Raw genomic sequence first — 23015 nt, forward strand, 5'->3', positions numbered from 1 at the left:
AATATTTGATTCATTAATTTAACATTTAGTTACATTTAATAGTCATATCAAGTTATCATTTAAGCATTATTCATGAATCCTAATAGAAATTATTAAAAAAAAATACAATTCAAAATTAGAAAACAAACTTGCTTTTTGTTTATTAATAACACTAAACCATGCACAAGAATTATTGTGGTTGTAGAAGAGGCAATAAACATAGGCATAATAAGCTTGACTAAAATGTTAAGAGGTTCATATCTTGACTCAAACTATAAATAAATAAAACTACAAGTAGAAGTAGAAGTACAACAAGAGATGCTTAAAAGTTGGATTTCAATAGGAGATGAATGATACCCAAATTGCTTCCTACAAACACGCAAGTATTTGTGAAACAGCAAAAGGAAGAACGAACAAAAAAAAAACTGAAGAATGAAAACTCTTGTATATTCTAAATTTACATGGCAATGGTTAATTCGCTGTCTTCGACCATGGCTCAGCTAGAAATGAGACACCTTCCGAGCCTAGAAGCAAGAGCCCCGTGATAAATACAGTTGATCATGATGGGTCAATCCTTTTATATAGGCAACTAAAGTTCAGAGTAAACCAAATGGCCATAACTCAAGGCCCATCTTCTTGCACTGAAAAGTGTTAAACAAACAAAGTAAATACAGAGAAAAAAAGTAATCTAAGATTAGAAATGTAACACAAAATGGGTTAGTGAGAGAGACTTACTGCTCAAAATAAAGCCTTGCAGCAAGCTCTGGGCTCTTTCTGCTTGCTCTGGTGTTCCTGATATTTGAATTATCTTCTGGGTTACATCTGGTCTATCTTCTACCAACGTAACATTGGCTCCGGATAACTGATAGAAACAAAATATCAGCCAACAAGGCATTTTCTTAATATACTACAGAAAGGTTTGACAAAATTTAACTACTGCCACCTCACTGATCTGAGCAAGCTTGTTTTTTGACTTTGTTATAAGCTGGGGAACTGCAGGCTCTGGTATCACAACTTCAAGTGTGCTCCGAGTGACAAGCGGCACAGGGATCCTAATCGGAATGTCAAAACTTATATATTGCAGTGAAGTCATTGATCTAACTTATAAGAGAAGCATGTAAATGACAGGCAGGAAAACACCATGAAGTCATTTGTAACTTATAAAATGTCTCATTGATTCAAAAGAATTGAGGGAGGGGGAGGAATCAGCATTGCAGAAAGAAGTTCTACCTATTTAACCCACTAGGCAAATCTTCACGTCGATCATTTTCATTCTGCGTACCAGTCTCATTGCTCGCCCCTCCAGTTTCCTGCAAATGATAGTTTGAATCTTTTTGGTGCAGAACTGAAGTCTCAGTAGAGGTGCGCATTCAAATGCAATAGAACTTATGGAGTGCAGGTATGTTATTAAACCAATAAATACTCCTGAATATTAATGCAAAAGAAACATATAAGAAGACCCATAGTAGAAACCAAATGTTCACCTAGGTTGGCCAAAAACACTTTTTTTTCCCTTTAGACACGCAAGAAAAATGACCCGACTTTTTCTTTTTTCCCCCACAGATTGGAACTTGAACCATCATATGACTACCAAAATAACATTTGGCACATTGGATTTTATAAAATTGCGAGTGACCAATGGCTCAAGGGATTTAACACGAAGGCTTCAAATCTTGGTTGAATCTTTTACTACTTGTCTGAAAGAGAAAGCAAGTTTATGCAGAAGAAGTTTTCAGAAGAACCTTAATCTGAAATAGTTTCGTATCCAAAGAAAGTAAAGTGGCTCCACTCATAATGGCTGATAAGAGACCGTTCTGAAAAGAAAGAATCCTCTCGTCATGAGAGAAGAAAAAAGATTTAAAAAATAAGCAACCTTCAGAAGCTGTGCTGTTGCAAAAGGTTGCACATTTTGATAGGCCGTGCTAAAAGAATCATTTCCACTGTGAACTTCACGAGCTGCAGCATTATTATTTGAAGATGATTCCTCGAGTCCTAAACTGACCATGGTGTTCAGTGCTGAGATCGGAGGACTTGCATCTTTTTGGTAGGGCTCCTTACAAATATAACTCCGTAATCTTGATGTTAACTCAACAAGTGCATCTCGAGCTGCTTGTATGTCCCCTATGATCTACAAACATTGCAGTTACGGAATTAGAAACTCAGGAAGAAAAAGTCATCAATTCCAACTAGACACATTAGTAGAAAAATTAGAAAATATTTTAAAACAAAAATTACCGTCCATATAAACAGAGTATAGATTCTTACTAATCAAAATTCTAGCTAAAAAACCAAATGACTAGTTATAAAACAAAGTAGAAAAATTAGAAAATATTATTTATACATCAGGAAAGACCAATATTTTCTACTAACCTGAGACTTCATAACTGCATTTTCAAATCAGAATATGCATATTTAATCCTTAAAAAATAGAGGAAAAAAAAGATAAATAAAAGTAATATTCATACAATGGTTTAAGACCGCTAACTTTCACTGTTCATGCCCATGTTCTGTAACTGATTTAAGGAAAAAAATTCTACAAAAGCTATGAATTTAAAATTAAAAAAAAAAAAAAAAGAAACTCGAAGAGCAAAATGTAATTACATTAAACAACTTTAATCAAATCTAGGAATTCTATCAATTTAAAGTTCAATGACAAACCTGTACAAGCTCGTCAGCCCCAGATACAAACATGGGAAGTTCTTCTCTTGGCACAATTTGTACATTTGCACCAGTTAATCTCTTCATCTCTAACAACGATCCATCTCTTCCCTCCAAACATCCAATATCACTTGAATGGACAAGTAACCTAGTAGTTACAATGTTATCCTTGTCAGGAACAAGATCAACAATGCGAGTTTGGATGTGTAACAAAGCTTCCTGTGCTGGAAAAAGCTCATCATCTGGACCCTAAGAACTCAAATTTTCCGATCAGAAAGTTAAACAAGAAAAATATGAATATATAAATGGTAAACATAACTTTTAAAGTCAGTTTAGTGATTATTTATATAACTCCTAAAAATCGTCTGCAAGGAAAGGCAATCTTAAGTGATTTGGACCTAGGAAACAGTAAATTGGTGTACACCACTAAGGCAGAAAAAAAAAGTTGAAGTACCTCGTCCGAGGAAATGATAAGAATTTGTTCGTTTGAACCAGTCATAGGGCTTGAAACCTTGATATCCACACCAACTTCATTCCGAAGTAATTCTATGATTCCATCAGACTCTCCAATGACACTATCAACCTTCTCAATTGGGCATAATATTCTAAATACAAGGTCCTCACCATAAAAGGGCATCATATTGTCATTAACAGGAGTAGCCCCATGCTCCACCGAAAAACTAGAATGACGGTTCAAATAGTCATTGCTTCTTGTATTAGAAGCAGATATACGTGGCCTAAATGGTCGTCCATCCATTGATAATCGCCGTGCTGTATGTGGAACATAATCATCATCAGGAGGGAACATTCGTTCTGGTGAATGTAGACGCCCATGGAAATGACTACGGTCACGATGCTGGCTCTCTCTCAAGCGTGATGAAATGATAGCTATAGCTTTCTTTACACCATTTGCATCTCCAACAATCTGCAGAGGTTTAAAGCCCCAATTAGAAAGTAATTAACAACTATATATTCTTCATACTCAACGAATGGAATAATGAAGTTGTGAGAACTTCGAGCAGAAAGACAATTGATCACGTCACCATATATTTTTCCTTAATTCAGTCTGGATCAAGATAGAGCTCGTGTTTTAAGTTATATAAAGCCTGGTTAGCTAGATCATAGATGGATGAGGGATATAACTTGGCACCAAAAATTGGAATCCCAATGCATGTCCATTAGATTATCACACTAATATTATATAATTTATTTCTGGACAGTTTTTGATCCTCCAATCTATGGAGAATAGAAGAATTTAAGCAACATCCTAAAAATAAACAACTACATGGTCATATAAGCAATGATACAACAAAATGAAAGACTACATATGTCTTGTATATTTACTGTCTACTTAACAATTTCAAAAGACCTTTAAAGAGCTTGTTAAAACCATAGGCAAATGTTTGACCAGTACCTAGGCATGAAAATAAAACTATAAATGAGATTATCAATGGGGTTGAATAAGTTAGTTCAACAATCGACGCAGGAATCAACATATGAAAAGGCAAAACAATGTAATATGCAAGATATATGTGACGTTCCCACATAAACGTTTCTGCCAATATGACTAGCTTTTGTAAACTCACAGATTGAATAAAATGCGCAGTAAGAAACAAATTTGATGGTTTCAGAAAACAAATGATTTCTGGTCGAACTCTATTAGTTTCTCAAATAGCTAGTGAAGCAAAGACAGGACAGTAGCAGATTCAAAAAACCTGTCACTGCATTACTAAGCTGCTTATAGACGCCATTTTATTACTGCCTCTTTTAACGTTCTAACATGTCCTAAGAACCCAATTAGCAACTTCCGTTAAGCATTGCAAAAGTAAATTGGCTTCCTTTAAACCTGATTCAGTATGAGTATAATATTTTTTTAGATTACCATAGCAACAAGAAATAGGGTACTCTTTCGAGATACTGAAGTGTTCAGAAACTAAACCTGAACGATCTCCTCTGACATTGTAATGCAGCTAGGCAAATTGTGATCTCTAGGTAGAACCCTTATCTGAGTCTTGGTTTCCATTCTCATTTGCTCGATTATCTTTCCTCCCTTCCCTAGCAAACAACCTACGTGCATTCTAGACACCACAAGCCTTGTGGCCACACGGCTATTGCCACCACCAGCTCCTCCTCTAACCTCGCCGTAATCATCCTCCTCATCCTCAGCACCATACCCCATTCCATTAAACCCAGGACTCATTTCACTCTCGAGAATCCTTTCATGAATCAAGAAAAGTGCTTCCTGCGCGGGAGAGAACGACGACATCCGACCTTCGGGGTCCCGCCGCCGAGTGTCCGATATCTCAATTATTCTCTCCTCATCGCCCGGAACAAGCTCATGCACGTTGATCCACGCACCGGTGTGCTGCCTTATGGACTTAATGATACTACCAGATTTTCCGATGACACCCCCGGCTTTGGCGTCATGACAGAGTATCCTGTAAGTTGTGGTCACCATAAGAGGTTGGTCTTGAGGTTTAGACGGTCGAATTGCACTGCCACGGTGACGATAGTTATTACTGGCGTAGTGATTGTTGTAACGTGGTCTGGTTCTACCCATCGCTTCGGAATCATAGTCTTGGTGGTCATAGTAGTAGTTTCTCTTAGATCTAGACTTCTCCATCTCAAATGTTAAATAATGGTTACCCCGGTTTAGTTGATTTCAATGCGAAGCCATTAGAGTCACAGAAATTCGATGTCATTGGCTTTGATTTTCCAGTTTTGTTACAATCTTATCTTCTGGAGTAAAAGGGTCCAAAATCTCTAACTCATAAGTAGATTAGATTCCTCGGGTCCAAAAAGAACAGAAACAAAATAAAAACTCAGAACTCAGAACTCACTCCGTTGCTTCAATTCCGTTGCTTCAATTCCGTTGCTTCAATTCCGTTGCTTCAATCCCGTCCCTCTGCTTGTATCCAGTGAAAATCCAGTAAAACCTTTGCAATTAAAAACCCTAGTACAAGAAGAAGGAGAAGAAGACTAATTGAAGCTGTGGTGCAAATACGAATCCATCAGATTTGTGTTGCCAGTGAAGAAGCGAACGACGCCGTTTGTTGAGCGCCTTTGTTTTCTCTCCTAATCACAGTGGATAAAGATAAACACACATGTTAACCGTTCTACTAAGTCAAAACTACTTTCGATTTCTAACCATGATTCTTTTCTGTTAAATTCATTTGCTTATATTTTTATTATGATATTATTTTAATCATTAAATACTCATTTAATTAATAATCTCAAACACACTGAATTTTCATTCTAAACGAAAATCATTAATACGGTTGCATTTCGAAATATAAAGTCAAAAGCATATAATATATCTTCCTTTTCAAAGGAGCAATTTATGGTTGCCATTTTAACATTTCTTTTATTGAAAAAATAATTCAGAAAAAAATATATCTCGAATGCTAAGGTTTATTGTAGTAAATGTGTTTATTTTGGAAGTTTTAGTTTCAAGTTAAATGGTTTTATTTATATTATTGTGGTTGAAAGAGATAAAAAATAGCACAAGTATGGTAGGTTGACTGGGATGGGATGTACTGTTAAATAAAAATTTGGATTGTCTGCTAATAAATATATGGTAGTACCAAAGATGGAAAAAACATAAATTATAATCATATAGAAGAAATCAAAGAACATTAAAATGCTAAAGCTATGTAGGTACATGCAAAGAACGGATCGAAACGGTTATATTTATTTACCGAGACCAACGCATAAAAAAGAAATTTACAAGAGAGTCACGGTTTTTATCATCAATCAAATACACTAAACTTAGGGGGCCTCAACTAATCTCAATCTTACTATGTTTGACATATTTGAAAATCTTGATCAAATACCCAACAAAGGATGCTCTAGACCACTTCAATTCCGCAACTCAAACCCTCCAAGATCCCAAGTTCAAGCTTTGAATTGACAACAGTTAATTCAGTTGGCCTTGAAATGGGTGAGACGTACTAGAGACTACTGAGGAATGTGTGAATGGACGACACAAAGAGTAGAGCTCGAAAACCAAATATAGTTTTTGCGAGTGCAAGAGACTCAACATAAGAACAAACGGAGAAGAAGAGAAAATTAACGTTATCTTAAACAAAAGTATGCAAAGAAAAGAGTAAAATAGTGTACTCCTTGAACACAAGCTTCTCATGCCATGGCCATTCAGCATTTGATTCTCTCATCAAAATGTGAATCCATTGTATAGTCTTGCAAAGAAATTCAATTCAATAACTTGAGCAACCAGCAAACAGCTAACATTAAAGCACAAAAAATAAATCCTCAAAATAACCAGAGGCCCTAACGATCTTAAGAAACCAAAACCATTGGCATCATTATGAACGAGCATGCTGTTTCCCATTTTTTATTTACTACGGACTTTAACTTTCAGGGACCAGTAGATCTTTCCTTCGGGCAATGGGATCGACTTTGGAAAGCGCAGTGGTACTTCATATTCACCACATGTTGGCAAGGGGGCTGGCAAATGTAGATTTTCAGGCGTAATTTGAATAGAAAGTTGCCGTGCCACCTAAACCAAGAAAAGGATATGTTGATCTACATTAGAAAAGAAAAATGAAGTCTTCATTGATAAAAGACTAAATATGATTCTCATCCCAAATCCTTATCTATTCAGTCCATCCTCTGTTAGTTGTTAGGACCACGAACTCTTACTGAAATGTTTAATCGAAGTCCTTGAACCTTCTGAAATGCTTATAATTTGCAGACAAGAAGTTTCACTTTACGATACTCTCAGGATCTCTCTCCCACCCACACCGTTCAATTCTCATTTGAAAAAGAACACAAGAATTGATCAAAGCCTACCTCAGCAACAAGGTCGTCTACCGTCACAGAAGATTGCAAGGCCAAGGGCTCATCTTTTGTGGCACGAGTACGGAACTTTTCCTTGTCAATTAACCTCCTCAAAACCTAAGATTGTGTTAAGCATCAGTTATAATTAATAAATCTATCAATTCGGCAGAATATCCAATTATAAAAAATTCTCTAATACTGTGAAGGCAATCTCATCCACTTTTTTTATTGCAATCGCTGTGTCTTGCCTCCTAAAAAGGGCAACCTCAGACATTTGCTTAAGCCATTTAGTGCACCAGTTTATTCATTTCTTAAACATCAAACAATAAATCATTCCAAGGGTAACTGATTAAAAGAAATTGACAATTGGCGAAGAACAAAACATATATAGAACAACTAAGTAAGGATAAAAATTGAAGTTACAAACCAGCTGAGTACTATCCAGGCGTTTTGCTGCCTTCTCATATTCTTTCATCTTATCCTCCTTCGTCACGGTCACAACCTTAACGACCTCTTCCTCAACTGGTTGGTAAATCTAAATAAAACAAATTGAAATTATCAAAACCAATGAGAAGTATCTGAATCCTCGTGTGCAATCTATCATGGCGATGCAGCCAACATTAGAAACTGAAACCATCATGTAGCAAAATCAGTTGGTCAATCCTCCATTAAGTCTCCAACATAGGGATAAAGGACTTAACATTTTTGCAACTCTCAAATGTGTTTTCATGAGGGCTGCTAAAAATTAAAAATCACCAAAAATTAACATAAGAAGCACGATTTCCAGTCAGGTAAATTCAATTGTCGTCTCCTCAGCCCTTCTTTCCAATTGGGAGGGAACAATAAAGACTAATCAATGCAATCAAGAAAATAACAGCACAAACGCATATGGATAAACAACCAAAAGTAACTAATAAGATCTAAATTGCAGAGAAGTACCCTGCGCTGCTCCTTGACGAGATAAGCATACTTGTCAATATTTGGAACAGCCAGCAACTTGGGCATAAGATGGTTTCGGAAGTATCCCGGGGCAACCTTAACTGTCTCACCGGCCTTCCCAAGCTTTTCTATGCTCTTTTTAAACATCAAAGTAAGAATTTTTCAGTTAATTGTTCATAAAACCCAACGGTCAGGCATGAAAACTAAAAAAGTGAAGTCACATACTCACTGTTGTCAGAATAACTTCCAACTTCCTATGTCTAACTCCCTGACTCGAGAATAGCAATGGCTGCATCATTCGATCAGAAGGATGAAGCCTAGTGTCTTTAATAATTCTCTGGAGTGCATTTTTACCATATTGAATACAAGCCATTTCGATCTAACGAAGAGTCTGTAAAAGGAAATGGAAAACATAAGAGCTATAAACCTCAACAGACGAGCAAGAATGCAAAAAGTAAGGGCGCACGGAGAAGAAAAGAGTAAAATTACCGTAGAAACAGGGAAGAAGGAATCCCGACAGTGGCTTTGCAGCCGAACAATAATGGACAAATCCCTTCCAATGAAGCTCAAAGTGTCCCGACGACGGCGAACGTAACAGAACCCGCGAAGGCGATGGAGAGGTCGCCGTTGTATAATGGTTATTTAACCAGAGTGCCCTAAAATTATTTTTTAAAAGTAGAAAGCCCGCCCAGGACCGGGCCCAATATCAAGCCCAAGCCCAAAATTGATGTTTTATTTTATTTACTAAAAAACCTTCAAAAATCGGAATGCCGCCTGTTATGTTAGGTTTAGCGTAGAATTTGACGTTTTTCCGCTAAAATTGAAGCAATGGCTCCGACAGCTTCCGTCGTTTCTGATGGAGATGCTAAATGGGAATTCAGCTGGTTCCTCTCTCTCTCTCTCTAAGCCCATAAATGCATAGATACAAGTTTTCCTTTGATTGTATGGCATGCTTTTAGATCAGTTTGTTTATTATCGTTGCTACGTTAGCATTTTGGTGAGCTTCGCGTCTTTAGTTTAATCTTATTTCTCATTTGATTAATCCGTTCTGTTTTTTTTTTCTCTGGTTCCTTGCAATTTCCATATTCAAAATAAGACAATGATAATGATGATGATGATCATGTTCTTGTGCCTGGCAAGTGGCAACCCATTTTTCTTTTGTTGCTGAACCCGAAGTTTCGCGAGTAAAATAGTGTCATGAAAGCTCAAATATGCGAAGCTTTCTTCTTTTGCTATGGTTCCTAGAACCCAATGTTGTTTCCTTTCTGGGTGTTGTTAGTGTTTAACAATTGCTATTTGTTCCTAAGTGGTCATTGCGCTTGCTTTTTTCTTTAAGGGTCAACATTTATGTTGGAAACATGCAGTTTAACTCATCGTTTGCTATCTGCAGTGACTTCGAAGTGGACTGTGAATCTGAGAAGAAAGCTTCAATTGTCTATAATGCTTTAGTCGTCGATAAAGAGGTGCTTCTCGATTATTTCAACCTTCGCATTGTGCTCCCTAGTGGACTTGTTTCTGATTTGATTTCTGTGCTAAGTACAGTTGCAGCCAGACAAGGTGAAAAGGGAGATGACAGTTTCTGATGGAAAACTTTCAGTGTGAGCCTATTATGCTCTTGGCATTCCTCATTAATAATACATGGATACCAAAATAGCTTAATACAGAATTCTTGGGAACATTCACAATTCTCTTCAATCATTTTTTAGAATTTTCATTAGCTGTCTGACTTGTTTCATGCAGACACTTCGAGGCAGTGGAAGCAAGATTTCTGCGTGCATCATATAGTGCTTTTCTGGATGTGCTTACTCTTGCCATAAAAACAATCGAAGATTTCGGACAAGGATTGGATTTCTGATAGCCTTCGCTCATCTTTTACATCTCATGTTTGCTTAGTTTACATCTGATCTCCAATTTTGTTACAATATGATTTGAAGTGGTTTGATCCATGGTGAAGAACCACATCCAACATCCATCATTCGAACATTGAGATCCAACAATATAACATTTTCGATACCATATTACTCCTTACATTCAGTCACGTCATTGCATAATATATTATTTCTTTTGAATCTCAATTTAGTTCCAATCATGTGGACGATTATTTTTTTACCTCAATAGTTGAAAGAAATCTAAATGGCTAACGAGTTAATCAGGTCATTTGACTCGGCTACAGAAATCCACGCTGATAAGGGATAATTCTTAAAACCCACACGATGGTATCACTTATATTAGTAAAAATTACAGTGAAAGAAGAACAAAGAAATGATTTGAGCATGGGATGAAGGAAAAACTGCTATATGAAACATACAAACTGGTAGCTCTAGTGAATTGAAGAGGTTCCTCTGTGGTTCATTGCTTTCCTGAACGTGTTGGAAGTACTAGTATTCATCCAAATAAGTGTACAGCATATCGTCTTTCTTCGACTTGCGTCGGCTGAGTAATGCCTTTAGCAGGCGTTTGCTTTTGCTGGGATATTGTTCAACATCCTTGCTGTTATCCCTTTCTGCAGGCATACGCATTGATGCTGATTTCCTAGGTTCTGAAGGATACTGGTAGCAAAGAAAAATTCATGTTGTAGAATCTCAGTTACTCAATGATGTCATTTTTTCACTTAATTTAGTAAAACATAAGAGAGCACAATGAACACACCCGTCGTTGGCCATTGGAATTACTTGGAGTGGTGGGCCTACTTGAGTTGGGCGTAGTTGATCGACTTGAACTCTGCGTCTTTGGCCTACTTGAGAGAGAACCAGAACGCAGAAGTGGAAACCGGTGTGGTGAAACCGACCGTTTATCTGGTTTGAAACAAATGTATTTGCATTTTATGAGGGCAGACATAAGCTATGAGCACAAAAACCAATATAGTTACATTAACACACAAAAGGGCAGCTAAAGGGGAAGAATTAAGAGCATATGAACCTAATTCCTTCTTGGACATAGTAGACGTGAATGAAAACGTTCTAGGTTGTGGGGATGGCGAAGGTCGTTGCGAACGCACAGGAGAATTTTCTTTACTGCACGAACGAGAAAGAATTCGTTCAGCCAAGTTCACCAGAAGAAGAGAGGTAAACGCAAGCAAGCAGTTTCAGTTCGGATCAAAAGAAAATGTGGCATTTACCTGATAATGGATGGCGGCGTTTCCCTAATGGTAGCTCGAACAGCTAGAGGATATCAATCAGATTAATACATGGTGAAGTTTCATTTGAAAATTTTCCAAACAGTTGATTTGGGCGCTTACCATTTCTAAATTGGTGCCAGTCATCTTCATCATCTAGGTTGCATCCTTCGTATTTGGATCTAGTTTGGATACCGCCATTCATGGTCTCCCCAACTGGACAAATTCTACAAACTATAAGACTTCTTCTCAGAAAGCAAAAGAAACGAACTGGGACGTCGGGCAAAGATAATAAACTTGCCTGGTAATATGTAACGCTTGTGATATTTTGGGGTATTCATCACCAGGGATTGCTGGGAATGTCCTTCATGATCAATATACTGTTGGCACGTTCTTAGCCTCTACAGCCCCGTAGGTTAGTAAAAGTGAACAATTTAGAATGTAGTTATCGCTGAATTAATCAGCTTCCTCTACTGCTAAGAAGTATGGATTTTAGAGGATCTATACAGCTTATTCGGGTTTCTCTTTTCATTTTTGTATCAAATAATGTAAGTTGCAACTTACCTGCTCGATGCATGACACCCTAAACTCAGTTCCAGAAACATCATCCACCTTTTCATCCAAGAGATCGTTAACCTTAAAAGTAACAGAACCTAAATGATCCACCGTATTCACAAGAGCTTTAACAGCATAATCTTTCAATGTTTCTACCACTCTGCATAGAAAAAAACATCATTGATTCCAGTTTACTCTCTTATAAATTACTCTAATAAACAACTCAAACTAACTCACATCTGTTTTTGGTCGTCATTCATGTAAGAGAGTTCGAAGTATTCTGCTGCTGAGTATAATTGTGCTCGCAGGTTCTTCAAATCCTGAAAATCAAATGCAGAAAGAGAGTGAACAAAAGACGAGGAGTTGCCATTTTGGAGAACCTGGACAAAGACACAGAGTAGTACCTTGAGACAATCAGAGAAAATCAAACTCTGCTTCATAGAAATCTCATCGAAGTTGGATGTTTGTTGTGAGATGGGCATTGTACAAGATTTGGTTTGAGCTCAAACTAACTACAAGGCCTGCAACCAACAAATTTCAAAACAACCAAGGAAATCATGGCAAGAGACGAAAATCATTGAATCAAGCAACACTCCCACCACTAGCAGTGCAAACATTAATAAATTTCAAAACTAACTTTAGAAACCTTAAAATTATTAATGTTTTGTAGTATAGCCCAAAAGAGACAACAGAAGTACTGATTTAGCAGGTGAGGGAGAGAGACAGCATTCCCTTTGACAGGTTATAAGTGATGAGAATTCTGAATTCAATAAATGAAAGAATAGTTGACTCGGTGTCTCATAGATTAAACATATACCAAATTTGAACCAATCAACGACATAAAACAAATAGTGTTTTTCCATAATTCAAAAAAAAAGAAAAAAAGAAAAAAAAAAGGAACAAAACAGATAAGTAAATGTTGAAATTTCATGAATTGAAAAAGCTCATTCTGTCTGAATCTTCGCCAGGACTCGAGCTGCAGTGAATAATTAAATTCAAAGCAACCCACTTGGAGAATTTTAAAAAGGCAATGTCCAGTAATTCCTTAACAACATCGAAAAAGGTGCGAAAAATGAAGCACCCTTGGTAATGGCAAGAGAAAGTGTTCGCAATATAGAAGATGAAAACCCCGGGTAACACAGTCGAGAAACCAATTTGTTTTCTCTCATTCCAAATTTGTCAGCAACAAAAAAAAAAAAAAAGGATTGGAGAGCAAAAAGAAAGAAAGAAACTCAAGGGAAGCACCTGTACCTGTTGTTTTGCAGGTGAAGAGGTCGAACCTAGAAAGGAGACGGTAGCCGAAAACCCATCTAATTCTTGAGCCTCAAAATGTGAACCCAGAGTGAGTAGAAGCAAAAGAAGCCAAAAGTTGGCAAAAAAATCAAGTGGGTTTGGTAAAAGATTTAGAGTGAACTAGAAAAACGACAAGTTACAAAACCTCTGTAAAATGTTTGAAGAAAAGAAACAGGAAAAGGCAAGGATTTGAAGATGAAAATGATAGAAAGACAGAGGGTGGTGGTGGGCGTGAGATAGGAAACGGGAGAGACAAACATGAAGAGGAGCTCGTCGGTTAAGCCAGAAAATCAGGGGGCATTCTGGTTGAAAGGGCCTCCCTCTCTTTTGGAAGCAGCAAAAGTGGGCAAATTTGAATGTGAAAAATCCCCTATTTTAGCTCTCTCTCCCCATCATTGCGTCTCGTGGTTGCCACTGTATGAGTGTGTTTTGGAAACGATGGGTCCCAACCCCAAAAACCCTCCGCCATTCTCCTCTTCCTAATATACTAGTTGTTGGACTCAAAGAAAGAAACAGGGTTTAATATTCCCAAATCAAAGCTTTCGCCTTTTTCTCTCTCCTTCAATCTAAACATTGTCTTCCTTCTTTCCCCACTTGATTGATTGATTGATTGTGGGGCTTTCTAACATTGACCACCGTAATTAGTTAGGTGAGCTTATCATTGTTAGACGAACACGACTCTCCACAATGGTATGATATTGTCCACTTTGACCTCGAACAAAGTGCGCCTCCCCTTAATCGAGGCTCGACTCCTTTTGGAGTCTTAGTCATTTTTTGACGGCCTTCGAGGAGGGGCTTAGCTCCTTTTCTTTAAGAATTCTTTGTTCGATATTTGAGGATTTGAGGATTTACCAATCTATTGGCACGACTAAGTTTAGGGCATGGCTCTGATACCATGTTAGACGAACACGACTCTCCACAATGGTATGATATTGTCCACTTTGAGCATAAGCTCTCATGGCTTTGCTTTGGGATTCCCCAAAAGGCCTCATTCCAATGGAGTTAGTATTCCTCACTTATAAACCCATGATCACACCCTAAATTAGTCGATGTGGGACTTCCATCATCCAACACCTCCCCTCGAACAAAGTGCGCCTCCCCTTAATCGAGGCTCGACTCCTTTTGGAGTCTTAGTCATTTTTTGACGGCCTTCGAGGAGGGGCTTAGCTCCTTTTCTTTAAGAATTCTTTGTTCGATATTTGAGGATTTGAGGATTTACCAATCTATTGGCACGACTAAGTTTAGGGCATGGCTCTGATACCATGTTAGACGAACACGACTCTCCACAATGGTATGATATTGTCCACTTTGAGCATAAGCTCTCATGGCTTTGCTTTGGGATTCCCCAAAAGGCCTCATTCCAATGGAGTTAGTATTCCTCACTTATAAACCCATGATCACACCCTAAATTAGTCGATGTGGGACTTCCATCATCCAACACCTCCCCTCGAACAAAGTGCGCCTCCCCTTAATCGAGGCTCGACTCCTTTTGGAGTCTTAGTCATTTTTTGACGGCCTTCGAGGAGGGGCTTAGCTCCTTTTCTTTAAGAATTCTTTGTTCGATATTTGAGGATTTGAGGATTTACCAATCTATTGGCACGACTAAGTTTAGGGCATGGCTCTGATACCATGTTAGACGAACACGACTCTCCACAATGGTATGATATTGTCCACTTTGAGCATAAGCTCTCATGGCTTTGCTTTGGGATTCCCCAAAAGGCCTCATTCCAATGGAGTTAGTATTCCTCACTTATAAACCCATGATCACACCCTAAATTAGTCGATGTGGGACTTCCATCATCCAACAATCATCAATCGGATAACTCAATCCTGTTTACCAGTTTCTAATCTCACAAAAACAGGTTTCTCCTTCAAAATCAACGGTCTGGATCCCGTAAAGAAACTAATCACCGGGCAGTGACATTATCATCTTCTTGATAAATTTAAAGGAAGGAAATTCGGCTTGACCGAAAGAAATTTGTTTAAAATCAGCGGCGTGATTGTTGGGGAATTATGGGCCCTCCATCAGATTCAACGTGGGCTACGAACCCCTCCTCTGAATATGGGCTTTAAGCCCAAAAATCATTTACAGCACAAAATTAATCCTGCCCACTTTTGACTGCATAGGAGAGAGAAGCATATAATAGAAAGAGAGAGTGCATGCATTTGCAATTTTGCATGGTATGTGTATGCATGAAAGGGTATGGAGTGGAGGTGTATGGATAATACAGCCCCCCTTTTGTTGATTGGTAATTGTTTCAAATATTTAATCCCCTTTCATTGAAATTTTAACTCCCAATCAATTCTTGCACCAACTTCTAAATCCTCTTTCTTCCCCTCCTCCTCCTAAATTTCACTCACTACTTATACCACCCCTTCTTCTTTCGCCTTTCTTCAAAAACTCATTCACTCTCCTCCCTCCTCCACACTCCATATCTAGCCATGGAGCCCAGCGCCAAACTACACCCACACGACTTTGACTTTGAGTGGCCATATCACCAACATCTTTTCCCCTTCGACCACGAGTAAGAACAAACCATCTAAATTGATAGATACAGTTCAATTTGTTAACACAAGTCTAAAGGATTCAACTTTACGTGTTGGGTTCATTTTAAATTGATTTGTCTTTGATGGGTCTTGCTCAATTTTGGTTTTCTCATTTTCCACAGAGCACTAGAGCTTCCTCCATTAGATGTGGATGCATCCTTCGACTTCAACTCGCTTTCCTTACCATTCCATTGGGACGATATTTCCGAGTTGGAGGCTGAAATTTTGTGGTTGGACAAACACATGATACCAGTTACACCACTTAATGATGAGGACATGTTGGCTGTTGATGAGACGAAGGCGGAGAGAATGGTGAAATTAAAAGACAACGACGGAACGAGTAGGGAGTTGCAGGAGGAGACAAGGGTGATTGAAACAGGGCTTTCAAGTTGTAAAGAAAACGAAGAAGAAGAAGAGTGTGAAAGGAGGATGAGATTAATAATGAGAAACGGGAGGAGAAAGAGTAAAGTGTTGGGATTGGACGAGATTCAAAAGCACTTTGATATCCCAATAACAGAGGCCGCAAAAGCGATGAATGTGGGTTTGACAGTGCTTAAAAGGAGGTGCAGAGAACTTCATATAATGAGATGGCCTCATAGAAAGCTCAAGAGCTTGAACTCTCTCATTACAAATGTCCAGGTTTGTATGTATACACATCCACATTCTATATGTCTATTGATTCAAGTTCTTAGGACGCTCAACGTCGGTGCAATTTGGAAGTGCAGGAGATGGGGTTGACAAATGAGATAAAAGGGTTGGAGGAGCACAAGAGGCTTGTGGAGGAACTCCCAGATACGGACCTCACTCACAGAACCAGAAGGCTCAGGCAAGCCTGTTTCAAAGCCAATTACAAGAAGAAGCGAAGGTCCAATGTTGCCGCTCTTCGCTGAAGACTGTAATTTGTTGTAGTGATCAGAGAAACACACACCTTGGCTCTTTCTTTGCATTTTGGACACACATGAAGTTTAGGGAAACAAACTCTGTGGCTGCTTGTTGATACAGAAGAATTGAAATCATGAGGCAACCATTTTCGTTCATTCATCATGCTTGCGTCTCCATGGAAGCACTTGCTTCAAGCTCCCATAAATACATGCCTGCCATTATTAGAAACAACTATTTAAGTAAATGACAATTAAGCATTTCAGGATGTACTAAATGATCGAGAGGTTAGATTGAATGGCACGACGACCTATATGGGTCACGACCTCATGTATTTATAGATGCGTATAATGAAGATTACATCCCAAATCTATGATTTGGTAACAAACCATAAAATCATAGATTTGGTAACAAACCCTTCAAATCATAACAACTAGTAAATCTTAGACTATTTTAGTATATACAGTTATGATCTATTTTAGGTTTAACACCCCCCTCAATCTGGACGATGTACTACTAAGTTCAGATTGCGCCTAAAATAGCTAAAAGAAGGAGCTGGTAGTGGCTTTGTCATGATATTGGCGAGCTGATCCTTGGAAGATATGAGTCGAACATCAAGCTGACGAGTCGATACTCGTTCACGAACGAAGTGATAATCAACCTCAACATGCTTCGTCCGTCGATGAAAGATTGGATTGGCGGATAGGTAGGTGGCACCAATGTTGTCACACCATAGGCTAGGCGCTCGCGCTTGCGAGATCCCGAGCTCACGCAAGAGAACTTGGATCCAAATTAATTCGGCAGTGGCATCAGCAACCGCCTTATATTCGGCTTCCGTACTAGAACGAGAAACTGTCGATTGTTTCCTCGAACTCCAAGAGATAAGATTGCCACCAAAGAAGATCACATAGCCTCCAGTGCTTCGACGATCATCAGGATTCCCAGCCCAATCAGCATCTGAAAAGGCACTCAACAAATCAGTGCTGGACTTTGTAAGACACAAACCCATATCAATAGTGTCATGTAGATAACGGAGAATTCGTTTGACTGCCGCCCAATGTATAGAAGTTGGAGAGGACATGAACTGACACACTCTGTTGACACAGAAGGATATATCAGGACGTGTCAGAGACAAATATTGGAGAGCACCAACGACACTTCGATAGCGAGTAGTATCCTCAGGTGAGAGCTTTTCACCACCATTCAATAACAACTTCTCACTGGGAAGCATAGGTGTGGGCACACCTTTGGAGGTGAGCATATTGGTTCTGGCTAATAAATCTCGAATGTATTTATGTTGTGTCAGAATAAGTCCACTAGAAGTATGGCGGACCTCAATCCCAAGAAAATAACTCAAAATACCAAGATCCTTGACGGCAAAATCATTCTGAAGCTGTGTAAGAAGTTTCTCAGTAGCCGTAGAAGATGAGCTGATGATAATAATATCATCAACGTAGATGAGGATATACATCTGAATGCCCGTTTTGTTAAAAATAAAAAGAGAGACATCAGCCTTTGAAGGTGTAAAATCTAGCTGTAATAGTTTGGAGCTAAGGCGAGAAAACCAGGCACGCGGAGCTTGTTTAAGGCCATAAAGCGACTTATCCAGCTTGCAGAGATAACCAGGGTGTTGAGAATCCACAAATCCAGGGGGCTGCTTCATATAAACATCTTCATTAAGAAGGCCATGAAGAAAAGCATTTTGAATATCAATCTGCCGAATAGTCCAACCACGAGAAATAGCAAGAGATAATAAGAGCCGAATGGTAGTGGGCTTAACAACTGGACTAAAGGTATCATCATAATCAACGCCATACTGCTGTTTAAAACCTTTAGCAACCAGGCGTGCTTTGTAGCGATCAATAGAGCCATCTGGCTTTTGTTTGAGTTTGAAAACCCATTTGCAATCAATAACGTTAAGACCAGCACGAGGAGGAACTAAGTGCCATGTCTTATTTTTTTGAAGTGCCTGAAATTCATCATTCATTGCCTGACGCCAGAGGGGATGCTCCATAGCAGTAATATGTGAAGTAGGTTCAGAGGCAGAAAACCGAGCTACAAGATATGTTACTGTTCCATCTGTACGCACCTTGGGTTTCTTGATGTTGTGCTTCAATCGAGTACCATACGGATGAGTAGTAGGTGCAGGATCCACATTTGAGGGGATGGCCGTATCAGCTGTTGCGAGGGGAGCAACCGATGCTACAGCAGTTGGTTGACCAGCGGCCGAGGATTCGACTGGGCATTGCGCAATATCATCTGCTAGCGGAGGAGCCGAGGCCTCAATCATTGGCGGAACAACCAACGCCGATTCACATGGCAGCGACGCGGAGGATTGTTGCGGCAATTCCGAAGTTGATGTAGACACCAAATTTTCTGCATCCAAAGAGTTAGTAGGCCCAGACATATGCATGTGATCATTCTCCAAATTAGTACTGCTATTACCCAAATGCAAGGTGCACAAATCAGGGGCATTATGCGTCGACTGCATGATTGGGGAAGAATTAGGTGAGGCTCTCTTGAATGGAAAAACATTTTCATCAAATATGACATCTCTAGACATATAAACACGACCAGAATCGGTGTCAAGACACTTATACCCTTTATGTGAAGAACTGTAGCCTAGAAAGACACATTCCTTTGATCGAAAAGAGAGCTTTTGTTTGTTATAAGGACGAAGATGGGGCCAACAAGCACACCCAAAAATTTTTAATAAGGAGTAATTTGGTGGGGTATGAAAAAGAAGCTCTAAGGGGCATTTTTTATCGATGACACGAGTAGGAAGACGATTGATGAGATATGTGGCTGTAAGAAACGCGTCGTCCCAAAATTTAATAGGTACATGAGCATGAGCTAGAAGGGCTAGGCCAGTTTCAACAATATGACGATGCTTGCGTTCAGCAGACCCATTTTGTTGATGTGTGTGAGGGCACGAAACACGATGACCAATTCCAAGGGAACGAAAAAATGTGTTATGAATTTTCTGATATTCCCCACCCCAATCAAATTGGACCCACTTGATTTTAGTATCTAGGAGGCGCTCAACATGAGCTTGGAATTGCAAAAATATACGAGGAGCTTCTGTACGATCATGCATCAAATAGATCCACGAAAATTTACTGAAATCATCAATGAAACTAATATAATATTTAAAACCCCCAACAGATGGAGGTGCAGGGCCCCAAACATCCGAAAAAATAAGTTCCAAAGGTGACGAAGACCTATGGGAAGAACTAGTATATGGTAATCGATGATTCTTTGCTAACTGACACGCATTACAAACTGACAAAGATGACTCACTAGCACACGAAATATTATTTAGACGCAAAATGGATTTTATTACTTGAGATGAAGGATGTCCAAGACGTGCATGCCATTGGGCGTGAGTAGTAGATCTGCTCACCAAGGCGTGCTTGAGATTATCGACATCGGATGGCTTAATAGGATAAAGACCAGATTCACACCTCCCATTTAGGAGACTTTTCCTCGACTGTCGATCCTTTATAGAAAAATGCCAAGGATGGAATTCAAAGAATACGTCATTATCACGAGAAAATTTATGAACAGAAAGAAGATGTTTGGAAATTTCAGGCACATGCAAAATATTACGCAACGCAAGAGGACGAGTAGCAGTATTAATTAGAGAATGACCAGTATGCAAAACACGCAAACCTGCTCCATTGCCGACTTGAACTTGTTCACCTCCATGATAACGTTCACGCACAGCGAGACGATCCAGGTCACTGGTGATATGGTCCGTAGCGCCTGTGTCGCTGTACCAATTTGGGTCAATCTTGTAAGAGGAAGTAGCCGCCAGTGCCGTAGGAGGAGCAGAAGAAGGTTCATCTTGATAGGACTCATCCATCCTATGCCAGCAGCGGATAGCAGTATGCCCCACTTTGCCGCAGATCTGGCAGGAAGGACGAGCAGAAGGGCCACGACGATCACCAGCAGGACGAGAGGGTGCATAACCTTGAGAACGACCACGACCGCGATCCCTACGCCCACGATTCTTCTGCTGACCACCACGAGTAGCATAATTGGCAGAAGATCCAAGATTTAACTGAAGTTCAGCCTGGTGTTGTAGTTGGCGAGCTTCATATGACATTAGATGTGCAAACACATCATCAAGGGTGAGGGCTTCACTCTTGGTAGTCATTGAGGTGACGAAGGGATCATAGTCAGGGCCAAGACCAGCAAGAAGATACGCGATCACATCATCATCCTGCAAGGCAGAGCCGGCGGCGGCCAGCTCGGTGGCTAGCCCTTTGATCTTGCAAAAATAATTTGCAGCAGATTGATCTCGTTTCTTGGACGTGGCGAGCTCAACACGAATCTGAGTAGTGCGAGCACAAGTTGACGATGAAAACATCCGCTGCAGGGTATCCCACGCCTCCTTGGACATAGTAGCGGCAACCACATCATGAAGAATCTCCTCAGACATGGAGGAGAGAAGGCCGCTAAGGACTTGTTGATCCTGATCATACCACTGATTATAGGCCGGATTAGAGACCAGCTCAGCACCAGCAGCAGTTGAGGAAGGGATCAGCTTGGCAGGTGCAACATTGGTGCCATCGAGGTAGCCCATAAGCTTCGTACTCCGTAGGTAGGGGAGGAGCTGGGCACGCCATATGATGAAGTTGTTTTTGGTTAGACGAATTGTGACAACATGGTGTAAAGGGATTGGATATTGTTTAAGGCCAAGAGTCGCCATGGTAGTTGAGACGGTGTTGGAGATGGTGGATGGAGAGGAGGAAGAAGACATGGCGAGGAGTTTAAAAAATAAACCTTGGCTCTGATACCATGTTAGATTGAATGGCACGACGACCTATATGGGTCACGACCTCATGTATTTATAGATGCGTATAATGAAGATTACATCCCAAATCTATGATTTGGTAACAAACCATAAAATCATACATTTGGTAACAAACCCTTCAAATCATAACAACTAGTAAATCTTAGACTATTTTAGTATATACAGTTATGATCTATTTTAGGTTTAACAAGGTGCAATTACTTTAGAAATAGTTTCAGATTGAGACAATGAGGACTTACGATGATGTGCGACTTTGAATTCCATGTCCCAATAAAGTTTCTTCTAATCCTTAATCTCGTGATCTTCACTCTCGTATTGCCGTCGTCCGCACCGCCGGCCGAGAGTGAAATTTCAGGCCCACGCTTCACATTCTCCTTGTTAACATCCTTTCCCTCCCTCGTCTCCGTCGCCGTCGCCGTCTCCGCCCAGCTGTCCGGAAACCTGAACGATAGGTCTCGGCGGTCTCGGCCGGCGACGGGGTCATCCGCGGCGATTGTAGGAGAGGCAAAATGGGCTACCTTGGCGTCAGCGAACAGCCGGAGTGGCAGGTCCAAAGTTCTTGCACTTTTGGGCTTTGGATTCAATTCAATAATTCCGAGCGGCTTCGGCTTCCCTGGTGCCTCTTCCCAGTGAAACGGCACAGAAATCGATGCGTGCAGCGGCGGCGTCGCCATCCCTGGCGGCTCCAATGGTTGTCTTGGAAAAGAAAACAGAGACAGCTTTGGTGGCGTGGAGCTTGGATTTTCCCCTGTTGCAGTCCTCATTCTGCCAAAATCTCACAGACCCGTTTGATTTTGTTAAAAAAACTAGAAGGCCCACTTGAACTGAATGATCAGTTAGCGTAGAATTGGAACAAGTTTTAAAGAAAGAGAAATAAGGGGAGGTTTTGTATAGAGAGAAGGAAGTGGAAGGAGATGCGAATTGTGAGGGTAACTGCAAAACGCTCCTGGCGCTTCGTCTTCACGAGAAAATGCCAGAAACTTTCTCTGTATAAATTGGACTTTAAATGCACCAAATCGATCCCACGAGTTGAAACGGTTGGGTCTGCAATTTGGATGGATCAAAGAACCATCAACAGTCCAGTCCTGATTTTTCCTCTTGGAGACCAACGGTCGAGAAGGGATACGCTTTTTGATGCTTGGATAAAATGGTTGATTCATTTAGCATTACATGATTAACTTAAACCCTCTATTCGAGCAACTTTGGAGTCACTTGCAGAAGTTCTTTGGCTTTCTCCTGCAATTTTTCTTTCCATGTCCATATTATATGCAAAGAGAACCTTTTGTTTTTAGTTGATTTTGGGGATTAAAAAAGAGCACGACTTGCTCAGACCAACAAAACCAGTGGTTCTAAGCTGATGCCTATCTATGCACAAAAAACCAGCTAAATGGGAAACCTGAAATCGACCTGAAACTTCGTCAGAGACCAGAAATT

At 39.8% G+C, this 23015-nt stretch overlaps 6 protein-coding genes, 1 long non-coding RNA gene and 1 other non-coding gene across 11 annotated transcripts; 3 read left to right on the forward strand and 5 right to left on the reverse strand.

The window, feature by feature from the left end:
• Positions 1–199: 199 nt before the first annotated feature.
• On the reverse strand, positions 200–5703 carry LOC111449824 (RNA-binding KH domain-containing protein RCF3-like). The gene is made up of 8 exons (XM_023089882.1): positions 4577–5703; positions 3092–3562; positions 2638–2886; positions 1853–2107; positions 1210–1289; positions 923–1031; positions 715–841; positions 200–620 (listed from the first exon to the last, which is right to left on the reverse strand). Exons 1-8 carry the CDS (start codon positions 5258–5260, stop codon positions 601–603), a joined length of 1995 nt encoding a protein of 664 aa, XP_022945650.1. The 5' UTR covers positions 5261–5703; the 3' UTR covers positions 200–600.
• Positions 5704–6729: 1026 nt separating this feature from the next.
• Positions 6730–9009, reverse strand: LOC111449243 (50S ribosomal protein L9). The gene is made up of 6 exons (XM_023089052.1): positions 8863–9009; positions 8603–8764; positions 8374–8508; positions 7862–7969; positions 7447–7551; positions 6730–7153 (listed from the first exon to the last, which is right to left on the reverse strand). The coding sequence occupies exons 2-6, from the start codon at positions 8744–8746 to the stop codon at positions 6989–6991; spliced, it is 657 nt and encodes a 218-aa protein (XP_022944820.1). The 5' UTR covers positions 8747–8764; positions 8863–9009; the 3' UTR covers positions 6730–6988.
• A 128-nt stretch (positions 9010–9137) lies between these two features.
• LOC111450028 lies at positions 9138–10408 on the forward strand. The gene is made up of 4 exons (XM_023090166.1): positions 9138–9257; positions 9764–9836; positions 9916–9971; positions 10114–10408. The coding sequence occupies exons 1-4, from the start codon at positions 9202–9204 to the stop codon at positions 10226–10228; spliced, it is 300 nt and encodes a 99-aa protein (XP_022945934.1). The 5' UTR covers positions 9138–9201; the 3' UTR covers positions 10229–10408.
• Positions 10409–10571: 163 nt separating this feature from the next.
• LOC111450026 (protein ABIL2-like) lies at positions 10572–13822 on the reverse strand. Of its 3 annotated transcripts, none has more exons than XM_023090163.1 (10): positions 13295–13822; positions 12448–12564; positions 12281–12363; positions 12053–12203; positions 11790–11889; positions 11612–11704; positions 11492–11534; positions 11293–11387; positions 11023–11168; positions 10572–10922 (listed from the first exon to the last, which is right to left on the reverse strand). In XM_023090163.1, the coding sequence occupies exons 2-10, from the start codon at positions 12523–12525 to the stop codon at positions 10752–10754; spliced, it is 960 nt and encodes a 319-aa protein (XP_022945931.1). In that variant the 5' UTR covers positions 12526–12564; positions 13295–13822; the 3' UTR covers positions 10572–10751. The 3 variants fall into 3 exon arrangements, with proteins under 3 accessions (XP_022945931.1, XP_022945932.1, XP_022945933.1); XM_023090164.1 differs by having other exon boundaries at positions 13289–13822; XM_023090165.1 differs by having other exon boundaries at positions 12448–12569; positions 13288–13822.
• A 372-nt stretch (positions 13823–14194) lies between these two features.
• On the forward strand, positions 14195–18115 carry LOC111449374. Its single transcript, XR_002711589.1, has 2 exons — positions 14195–14233; positions 17050–18115. It is a non-coding gene; the product is annotated as an uncharacterized LOC111449374 (long non-coding RNA).
• LOC111449372 (protein RKD2) lies at positions 15674–16791 on the forward strand. Its single transcript, XM_023089239.1, has 3 exons — positions 15674–15861; positions 16006–16522; positions 16609–16791. The coding sequence occupies exons 1-3, from the start codon at positions 15779–15781 to the stop codon at positions 16771–16773; spliced, it is 765 nt and encodes a 254-aa protein (XP_022945007.1). The 5' UTR covers positions 15674–15778; the 3' UTR covers positions 16774–16791.
• LOC111449373 lies at positions 16891–23008 on the reverse strand. Of its 2 annotated transcripts, none has more exons than XM_023089240.1 (2): positions 21783–23008; positions 16891–16977 (listed from the first exon to the last, which is right to left on the reverse strand). In XM_023089240.1, exons 1-2 carry the CDS (start codon positions 22343–22345, stop codon positions 16956–16958), a joined length of 585 nt encoding a protein of 194 aa, XP_022945008.1. In that variant the 5' UTR covers positions 22346–23008; the 3' UTR covers positions 16891–16955. The 2 variants fall into 2 exon arrangements, with proteins under 2 accessions (XP_022945008.1, XP_022945009.1); XM_023089241.1 differs by having other exon boundaries at positions 16895–16977; positions 21824–23008.
• LOC111450065 lies at positions 20857–20996 on the reverse strand. The gene has a single exon (XR_002711755.1). It is a non-coding gene; the product is annotated as a small nucleolar RNA Z247 (small nucleolar RNA).
• Positions 23009–23015: the final 7 nt, after the last annotated feature.

The sequence above is a fragment of the Cucurbita moschata genome, unplaced genomic scaffold (assembly GCF_002738365.1).
Source record: "Cucurbita moschata cultivar Rifu unplaced genomic scaffold, Cmos_1.0 Cmo_Scf00011, whole genome shotgun sequence".
NCBI classification, from domain to species: Eukaryota; Viridiplantae; Streptophyta; class Magnoliopsida; order Cucurbitales; family Cucurbitaceae; genus Cucurbita; species Cucurbita moschata.

Coding starts and splice junctions, on each gene's coding strand:
- LOC111450026 (XM_023090163.1), bottom strand. CDS start 12,525: ATGCCCATCTCACAACAAACATCCAACTTCGATGAGATTTCTATGAAG. Junction 12,204..12,280: donor AATGACGACCAAAAACAGAT/GTGAGTTAGTTT, acceptor TTTTCTATGCAG/AGTGGTAGAAACATTGAAAG. Junction 11,535..11,611: donor CTGGCACCAATTTAGAAATG/GTAAGCGCCCAA, acceptor GATATCCTCTAG/CTGTTCGAGCTACCATTAGG.
- LOC111449373 (XM_023089240.1), bottom strand. CDS start 22,345: ATGAGGACTGCAACAGGGGAAAATCCAAGCTCCACGCCACCAAAGCTG. Junction 16,978..21,782: donor AATCTGAAACTATTTCTAAA/GTAATTGCACCT, acceptor TAATAATGGCAG/GCATGTATTTATGGGAGCTT.
- LOC111449243 (XM_023089052.1), bottom strand. CDS start 8,746: ATGGCTTGTATTCAATATGGTAAAAATGCACTCCAGAGAATTATTAAA. Junction 8,509..8,602: donor TGGAAGTTATTCTGACAACA/GTGAGTATGTGA, acceptor ATGTTTAAAAAG/AGCATAGAAAAGCTTGGGAA. Junction 7,970..8,373: donor TCGTCAAGGAGCAGCGCAGG/GTACTTCTCTGC, acceptor TGTTTTATTTAG/ATTTACCAACCAGTTGAGGA.
- LOC111450028 (XM_023090166.1), top strand. CDS start 9,202: ATGGCTCCGACAGCTTCCGTCGTTTCTGATGGAGATGCTAAATGGGAA. Junction 9,258..9,763: donor GCTAAATGGGAATTCAGCTG/GTTCCTCTCTCT, acceptor TGCTATCTGCAG/TGACTTCGAAGTGGACTGTG. Junction 9,837..9,915: donor CTTTAGTCGTCGATAAAGAG/GTGCTTCTCGAT, acceptor TGCTAAGTACAG/TTGCAGCCAGACAAGGTGAA.
- LOC111449372 (XM_023089239.1), top strand. CDS start 15,779: ATGGAGCCCAGCGCCAAACTACACCCACACGACTTTGACTTTGAGTGG. Junction 15,862..16,005: donor CTTTTCCCCTTCGACCACGA/GTAAGAACAAAC, acceptor CATTTTCCACAG/AGCACTAGAGCTTCCTCCAT. Junction 16,523..16,608: donor CTCTCATTACAAATGTCCAG/GTTTGTATGTAT, acceptor TTGGAAGTGCAG/GAGATGGGGTTGACAAATGA.
- LOC111449824 (XM_023089882.1), bottom strand. CDS start 5,260: ATGGAGAAGTCTAGATCTAAGAGAAACTACTACTATGACCACCAAGAC. Junction 1,290..1,852: donor CAACAGCACAGCTTCTGAAG/GTTGCTTATTTT, acceptor TATCATTTGCAG/GAAACTGGAGGGGCGAGCAA. Junction 1,032..1,209: donor TTGCCTAGTGGGTTAAATAG/GTAGAACTTCTT, acceptor CATTCCGATTAG/GATCCCTGTGCCGCTTGTCA.